The sequence below is a fragment of the Mangifera indica genome, chromosome 20, assembly GCF_011075055.1.
Source record: "Mangifera indica cultivar Alphonso chromosome 20, CATAS_Mindica_2.1, whole genome shotgun sequence".
In the NCBI taxonomy this organism is placed as follows: Eukaryota; Viridiplantae; Streptophyta; class Magnoliopsida; order Sapindales; family Anacardiaceae; genus Mangifera; species Mangifera indica.
In genome coordinates this window covers 9,384,480-9,394,010 of record NC_058156.1, presented here as the reverse complement: position 1 = coordinate 9,394,010, position 9,531 = coordinate 9,384,480, and the positions used below count along the sequence as shown (strand labels likewise).

Below are 9,531 nucleotides of genomic sequence, written 5' to 3'. Positions count from 1 at the left end.
TTAAGAAGATCAGTTCCATGATTGCTCAACAATTAGAAAGTCAATACGCCTAGCACTTGCAGAATGTAAATGCCGCGGCATGACAAAGAAATTGTTCATAGATAATTATGGAATGAAAATCTTAATAATTTTAAGTGAATTCATCATCAGCCAACTGCAGTTGCATTTGGATACAAAGCAAATATAATGTATAATGTATGTGCAGGCAAGTCCCTTATTGTCATCATATATCTCATCTTGTTTAACTGCAGTCTTGGAAAATTGCTATGCTGAAACAACCTGCACTTCTTAGAAACAGAGATGAAGAGCGGTGCACAAATTTGGCCACAACCCCACAAGCCTGGTAAAAAGCCATAAAGATTTTCAAAGTCACTAGAGGCAATTTCACATAAATAAACTTCTATAAGCAATTTCTGAGGGGATAACAGGACATTGTCACTACAACAGGCCACACTATTAAAAAGGATATATAATCAAAAAACCCTGACAATATGAAACAAAAACATAGAGCTATGTTAGATAAAATACCAAATGCTTTGCCAAGCCACCAAACAACAAGAAATCTAACCTCAAAATCCATGTTTTTGAATTTAGAAATTTGTAACGCTCAGCAACATATTCTTAACCACCTTTCAGAACTGAGTGCAAAATAACAGCATATTCATAACATAGTTGTCAAAGGCAATAAGCGAAAAATTAAAAAATTCCATAAAAAAATTCCCATTTCCATTAAATTTAAAATATATTTTTTTAACTACATCAACAATAAAAAATTGATTGGCGACTTCATCAGCAATCTCAGATCAAACCCACAACTAGTTAACCTATCAAGACCGCTTTGGCAACTATATAGGGGATTAGTGATAGACAACCTATCGACCTTAAATCTCTATAGCACCCCTCTAACAACCTCTTCGGTGATCTCAGAACTCATTAGCGACCTCTCGACGACTTTAGAACTTGTTAGCGATCTCTTCAATGATCTTAAATCTTATCAAAGATGTTAGAAATTGTGAATAACCCTTAGATTTGGCTAAAAATTGCCCAAAACCTTCTAGAAAGCCTAAGACTACGTTGAAAATTGTTCAAAAACTATCGGTAGCGCCCAAATCTAGTCAACGATAGCCTAGGTGATAATAAAGTGTGGTTTTCCAATGCCTAAAGCTTCTCCAAAGGCATCATAAAAGCACTAATGGTGATCACTTTTGAACCACTAGTCACCTTGACCATACTCAAGGTGATGGACACATTGCCTTGAGTAATGCGTTGCCTAGGTGCACCTCAGGCATGTCTTTGATAACTACGGTTTATAGGTTGGGCTGTAGAAGCAATTCCCCCATAAAATGGTGTGCCAACCTCAAGTCTTAGATAAGAGTATTCAGGTAGAATGAGTTTACAATAACAGGTGTAGAAGATGTAAGGAAAAAAGCATCCATAGATCAATGTATAATTATGGAAATAAAGTTGTAACACCCTCAAATGATAGTTATTAGTCTTTATTATTGTTATTTTTTATAAAGATTATAAATTAAGGATTACAAGAGATAAAAAGATTATCTCTATGAAATAATCTTGAGAAAAATATTATATATTGAAAAGTGAATTTACATCAATACTTATATGAATTTCTAAATCCTAGATTAGGAAATAGTATATGTACTTTCCTAGTTTACAAAGATACAATCTCCTTAATTATTCCTAATTATTTCCTTCCTAATTTAGAGATACAACTCATATACAACTCAACACTCCCCCTCAAGCTGGAGCATACAAATCATATGCACCAAGCTTGTTACAAATGAATTCAATACGAGGACTCCTAAGAGACTTAGTAAGGATATCTGCAAGCTGATCATTGGAGCTGACATGGTTGGTAGTTATACACCCTAATAAAATCTTTTCTCGAATGAAATGACAATCTATTTCTATATGTTTCGTTCTCTCATGGAATACTGGATTAGAAGCAATATGAAGTGCTGCCTGGTTATCACACAATAGCTTCATTTGTGATATATCTGCAAATTTTAACTCTTGAACCAATTGTTTCAACCATACAAGCTCACAGGTAGCCAATGTCATAGCGCGATATTCTGCCTCTGCACTTGATCTAGCCACAACATCTTGCTTTTTACTTTTCCATGAAACCAAGTTACCACCAACAAGAATACAATATCCAGAAGTCGAGCGCCTATCAGACGGAGATCCTGCCCAATCAGCATCAGAATATCCAACAATCTGAGTATGACCTTTATCTTCATAGAGTAATCCTTTTCCTGGTGCTTTCTTAGTTGCATCCCAATGAGAATAGCATAGAGACTGAAGAAATTGACTGACAACACTAACTGGAAAAGAGATATCCGGTCTTGTGATAGTCAAATAGTTGAGTTTACCTACTAACCTCCGATATTTCCCAGGGTCTACAAATGACTCCCCCTGTCCTGGCACAAGTCTAGTATTAGGGTCCATAGGAGAATCAATAGGTTTACAATCCAACATCCCAGTCTCCTCCAAAATATCCAAGGCATACTTCCTCTGAGAGATAAAATACCTGTCTTAGACTGAGCAACTTCTATCCCAAGAAAGTATTTAAGTGTTCCCAAGTCTTTGGTCTGGAAATGATTAAATAGATGTTGTTTTAATTGATCGATACCCTTCTGATCATCACCAGTGATAACAATATCGTCGACATAAACAACCAAATAAATGCACTTTCCTCGCGACGTGTGTCTGTAAAATACAGAATGATCCGACTCACATCGAGTCATACCAAATTCTTGAATAACTGTACTAAAGCGTTCAAACCAGACACGTAGAGATTGTTTTGGGCCATATAGTAAGCGTCGAAGTTTACAAACCAAATCAGACCCCCCCTGAACAACAAAACCAGACGGTTGCTCCATATATATCTCCTCCTGAAGCTCACCATGAAGAAAGGCATTTTTGATGTCTAACTAAAACAAGGGCCAATGATGAATGGCAGCCATAGATAAGAATAACCGAACGGAGGACATCTTAGCCACTAGAGAGAATGTGTCACCATAATCCAAACCATAGACCTGAGTATAACCTTTAGCAACCAACCGGGCCTTGAGACGATCAATAGTACCATTAGGACCAGTCTTGACTGTGTAAACCCAACGACAGCCAATAGTGGAATGACCCGGAGGTAATTTCACCAATTCTCAAGTACCATTATGATGTAACGCAGTCATTTCATCCACCATTGCTTGCCTCCAACCTGGATTAGAAAGAGCCTCACGAATAGATTTAGGAACTGAAATGGAAGATAAAGAGGACACAAAGGCATAATATGGTGAGGATAAACAGTGATAACTAAAAAAAGTATAAATAGGATGAGGGTTACGAGAGGATCTTACAGCTTTACGAATGGCAATAGGAAATTGGTCATCAGGATGTAGGACCTCAGCCGGGCTAGATGCGGCAACAGGAAGTGAGTCAACAGGAGCCGTTGGAGCGATAGAAGTGATATCAGTACCTGCAGGAGAGTCAATAATCGGGGAAACAGGTGCTAAATCTTGTGTGAGGGTAGACTATGGGACGACTGTAGGATGAACATCGAAAGTAGGAATAAAAGTAGGTAATGGAAGACTCTCAGTGACAGGAGATTGGGTTTCAGATGAAGAGAAGTAAGGAGAGGACTCAAAGAAAGTAACACTAATAGATATAAAGTAACGACGTGTCGTAGGAGAGTAACATTTGTAACCTTTCTGGAGACGGGAGTAACCAAGAAATATACATTTGATAGACTGAGCAGATAGTTTATCAAGACTTGGGGAAAGGTTATGTACAAAACATGTGCAACCAAAGACACGTGGAGGTATAGTGTATAAAGGGCCAGTAGGGAAGAGAATTGAATGTGGAATCTGATTTTGCAATACTGAGGAAGGCATCCGATTAATGAGATAGCAAGCAGTGAGAATTGCATCAGCCCAAAAATGTAGAAGAGCATGTGAATGTGATAATAATGTACGAGCTGTTTCAATAAGGTGTCTATTTTTGTGCTCAGCAATCTCATTTTGTTGTGGGGTGTAAGCACAAGAAGACTGGTGAAAAATCCTTTGAGAAAACATGAAATTTGTGAAAGAAGTAGAAAAATATTCACTCGCATTATCACTACGTAATGTGCGTATAGAAGAATTAAATTGTGTTTTAACTTTGGTACAAAATGATTGAAAATGAGAAAATAACTCAGATCGACTTTTCATTAAAAATATCCATGTGCAACGCGAATAATCATTAATGAATGTCACAAAATATTAAAAATTTAAAGTAGACTTGACTCAACAAGGACCCCACACATCGGAGTGAACTAACTCAAAAGGAGACAAAGCTCGATTATTGACACGCCTTGGGAAGGAACTACGAGACTGCTTCCCAAGTTGACAAGACTCACACTCAAGAGATGACAAACTAGATAAATGAGGGACCATCTTCTGAAGCTTGGAGAAACTAGGATGCCCCAAACGATTATGAAAAAGAGTTGGAGACTCAATAGCAGTGCAAGCAGCGGAAGAAGGAAGGGACAAGTGATAAAGCCCTTGTGACTCACATCCTGTGTCAATCGTCTTACCCGAACTTCGATCTTGTATAACAAAGACATCATTAGTAAATGCAATGGAACAATTCAAGGCTCGTGTTAATTTAATAACTGAAACGAGATTAAATGGGCAATTAGGAAGATAAAGAACAGAATCTAAAGAGAGATTTGGTAATGGATTAGCATGTCCTACAGCTTTAACTATAGATTTTGTGCCATCCGCTAGTGTGACAGAAGAAAAAGATTTGGAATGATTAAAATGTGAAAATAAACTAGAGTTACCAGAAATATGATCGGAGGCACCTGAATCTAGGACCCAAGGTCCTAGAGTGGAGGATTGTGATAGACAAGCAATAGAATTACTAGACTGGGCAAAGGAAGCAACAGAGGATTGAGATGATTGTTTCGTTGCCTGGTACTGAAGGTATTCTTCATAATCAGCTCCAGTGAGAGTAACTGACTGAGGAATTGATTGAGACTGTCTTGCTGAAATCTCTGAATGATGATCAAAAGGAGCTGATTGAGGGACTGATTGTGCAACATTGACATTGTGTGTAGGTCTCCCATGTAGCTTATAACATTTGTCTTGAGTATGCCCCCATCTATTACAGTAACTGCATCTTGGACGACCGCCTCTACTCCCACGATCACTTGACTCTCTAGAGTGGTTTGGAGATCGAGAGACTAGGGCAGCAGAATCTGTAACAGTGGGTCCTGTGGTAGAAGAAACTCTGAGTAGACGAGCAAATACATCATCTAATGTTGGAATGGTTGCACTTCCCAAGATTTGATCTCTAACAGGAGCAAGATCTAGATTAATTGCAGTGAGAGTTAAGACCATAAAAAACTTGTCACGTTGTGTCAAATCCTCAGCTACACTCTTCCCGACAGGTAAAATAGCATTAAATTTAGCTTTTGAAGATGACATCCGCCCTAGGAAGTCTGGTATACTCATATCTTGTTGTTTCAGATTAACCATATTAGAGACAACCGAATATAATCGTTGAACATCATTAATGTAAAACAATTTGGCTTGATTCCAAATATCAACACATGTTCTATAAGCTTTGTAAATAGGGTAGAGAGATGGATCAATAGATTGTCATAACAGACTACACAATAACGCATCAGTTTTTCACCCTAACATCAACAGCAATGGTAGCATCTGTCTTGACATTCTCAAAGAGCAATGGAGCCCAGCCTTGACAATATCCAAGGTTCTTCTTTCTATTTGCTCTCTGCTTACTGATCCAAACCCAGATAATCCTCTTGTGCCTGAGATTGCCCATATGTACAAGACTGACAGAGCCAAATATGAGAGTACAGCTCGATCCTGGACTCAGAAATATGCCATGGGTTAGAAGATGAATTCCTTGATAATAAGGTCATAGTCATTGCAGTCCTATTAGTAAATAATAGAAATAAGTTTGTCCAGAGATTAATTATTTGTTTCTTTTTGTCATACTTTGTTATTGAAGTTTTATGTGGGTTACTTTTAAATTTCAGATAGGTCTTTTAAACTTAATTGCAATTTAGAGCAAAAAAAAAAATTTTAAAAGCCTAATATTGGCTCTGATACCATATGAAATAACCTTGAGAAAAATATTATATATTGAAAAGTGAATTTACATCAATACTTATATGAATTTCTAAATCCTAGATTAGGAAATAGTATATGTACTTTCCTAGTTTACAAAGATACAATCTCCTTAATTATTCCTAATTATTTCCTTCCTAATTTAGAGATACAACTCATATACAACTCAACAATCTCCTTTTCACAATTTCGAAGTCCCATCTCGCTGTTAATTTGCATATTTTTCCTGTACACTTAACTCTTAAGATGGAGTTGTTTATTAAGATATTCACATTTTCTTGTTGGTTAGCTAGTCTGTTATTTTGAATCTCCTTTATTTCTTGATACAAAATTTTTGTCTCCTAGCAATATATATATATATATATTATAAACCTCCAAGGTAACATGTTTATATATAAAAATAGAGTTAATTAATAATCAGAATGTTTTTATAAACCTGAAAGTTTAAGAGATTGTAGACATCAGTAAATTGTATAATTCATTCTTTTAACTTGCACTGAAATTTTAGTTCATTTGCAAAGTACATAAATAGATAAAAATTCTAAAACCTCATTGAAGACTACAATCTCCTAAATTTTCATATTTAATAAAACATGTTAATTATTTATTGACGCTATTAAATTGCTAGAGTAACTAAACAACATTCAAAAACAGAAAATAAGATTTAGTCAGAGTACTACTAGTTAGCTCAAAGATTCTGAACATTAACCATCTTAATCAACATCTACATTTTTAGAGTTAAGAATAAAGGAAAATAAGTTTTGTTGATCAAGAACTACTAGTTTAAAAGGGCATACTTATCAATGCAATACTGTGCAAAAAACCTAATTTTTGCTACACCTGATCTGCAGTATTTTATAAAAAATATGGCACTCGGAAATTTTGCAATGAAGACGATCATTTATTTCCAGTAATTTGTCCTTTATTCAAAGTTTTCATCAACACCTTTAATAATAAATAAATTTATTTTTGACTAATTTAAATAAATTTGAGGGCATTACATTAAACATCAAGACATTATGAATTTGTCCAAACTATTAGATGTCTTCAAATACTAATGATCTTGTATGTCGCTAGAAAAAATTGTACCACAAACTCTTTGACAAATATCCAGATGATAATCTGACTAAAGGTCTAACACAAATGATTTCAATGTTACAAGTAAAATGAAGTTTGAGGGAAAAAAACCAACATGAAGCTATCAAGAAACAATAACCTGCTTCTTTTTTTTATTTTCATTGTTCAAAAAGAGGTGATCACGAGAATGAACCTTTCACTCTGCTTCTACAATCTATTGTCCAAAACAAAAGAAGATATCCCAAAAAATTAATAACTTCCAGCAACCAAAGTCATAAGCTTTTCCCATATCCAAGCTCACAAGAACACTAAATTTATCTAATAAATACATCCCAGAATCTTAAATCCAAGCACTATTGATGATTTGAACCACTTAAACAGGCATTCTTGAAGATCAAAACACTTATAACAACATCAAAAAAATCCATTGACGAAAGAGAATGACATAGTCTATCAAAAAAATCCATTGATGAAAGAGAATGACATAGTCTATCGGAAAGTAAAAAATGCGTATGTCAAATGAGATGGTTGTTGAGGTCTACTTCAGTAGCAAATCATTTGTCTAACTAAATAACTAAATAAAATAGATAAACCCTTCTTTTTGTCTCGGGCTTATGGATCTCTTATCGATTGGGGAATCTTTTATTATCAAGTCTCCCCTTCCCTATTCACAAGATTGTCTCCCTTACTAGCATTAGAGATCCGTAAAACAGTTAATACACCATTTTACTTCTCTAAACTCATCATCATAAGTGATCCCACTTCTCCTACTAAATTTCTAACCCTTGCACGTATACAAATACATCTTCAAATTCTTACACCACTGATTAACTAACATCTAGCAACAAAGCTCAAACTTTTAAACCTTCATTTTTAAAGCTATCAACAACTTCAAAAACAGACTTTCAGAAGACAAACATTAAATATCAACAATGCACAATACAAATATTCCATAACATGTCCCTTAAAGCATCCCCATTTCGAGCAACTACTCATATCCTATTAAAAGATAAACCCTCCTTCAATCAACAAGAATGCCAAAATCAATAATTCACAAATCAAACAAGCCCTAAACTCAGAAAAACTGATAAATCTACAAACGAAAACCCCCAAAATCCGAAAATATCCATCCATCTCCCATGACATTGTATTACAACATTTCGGAACCATTTAAAAAAAATCCAAAAACCATAAATTACCACAAAAATCTCCAGAAAATTAATTATAAAAAACTCACCCATTTTCATTTCTGGTAGCCACCACCGATGGTGTTATCATCCTCCTCGACTTTAGCGGTCAAATAAACGGGAGGAAAATCGTCGACGGTAAAAGTCTCCTCCTTCATCATTTTCTCCACGTCAGCCTTCTTAAGGACGGTTCCTGCGTTGGTCCCGAGAGTAGTACTTGATATCGAAAACGGTTTCCAGGTTGGATGTCGGGACCACAGGTTTCTCCTTGGTGGTGGCAGGGCAGAGCACCCGGTACTCGGTGGCCAATGGTAATGCGGATTTGTATTCCGGGTCTGAGCACGGGCCGGTTATTTCCCATGGCTTCTTGAGGTAACGGCGGAGAGACTGGAAGAGGGAGGAAGCGGGCTTGGCCATATCTGAGCTGTAGACAGGCACTCCTGATAGTTGATAACTTGGATTGGTGGACTTGCAGAATCTACTATGGGATTTCTGATTTGTTGCCAGATTTGAGGGTGTTTTTGTTAGTTTTAAAAGTAGAATGGAATTTTTGTAAGCAACCATTCTCACCTTTAAAGTCAAAAATGACATTTTCATCCCCACCATCAGTCAAAGGCTTGTATAAATATTAGAGAATAATATTATTTACCCTTTAAAATACAAATAAACTCCGCCCGCCCCCCTCAACTTTAAAATTATTACTTAAACCCTGATTAAATAATTATTTTTCATCTCAAGTTTGATGAAATGATAAATTCTTACCATTTAAACTTTAGAAAGATCAATTTTTCACACGTTATTAACTTTCAATAGTAAAAGACATTTACTTTTACGTTGTATTGTCCTTTTATTAAAATTAAAAAATTGTCATCAATATTTAATATATATATATATATATATATATATATATATATATATGTCAAATTATTAATATATCATTATTTATTAAAAAATCTATCCCTTAGATTTTTAAGAATATCAAAATTCTAATTAAGCTAGAAATATTATATTTTATTAAATTTTTAAGATATTACTATCATTTTTAAAATGATTAAAAAATATATTAAAATTTTAAAAATTTCAAAAAACACTTCAAATCTTTTTTAAATTTC

General features: G+C 35.1%; 1 protein-coding gene and 1 pseudogene across 1 annotated transcript; one reads left to right on the top strand and one right to left on the bottom strand.

Moving 5' to 3' along the window:
• LOC123204613 lies at positions 1-8,991 on the bottom strand (annotated as a pseudogene).
• Positions 5,612-6,083, top strand: LOC123204309 (ubiquitin-conjugating enzyme E2 5B-like). The gene is made up of 2 exons (XM_044620917.1): positions 5,612-5,627; positions 5,690-6,083. The coding sequence occupies exons 1-2, from the start codon at positions 5,612-5,614 to the stop codon at positions 5,917-5,919; spliced, it is 246 nt and encodes an 81-aa protein (XP_044476852.1). The 3' UTR covers positions 5,920-6,083.
• Positions 8,992-9,531: the final 540 nt, after the last annotated feature.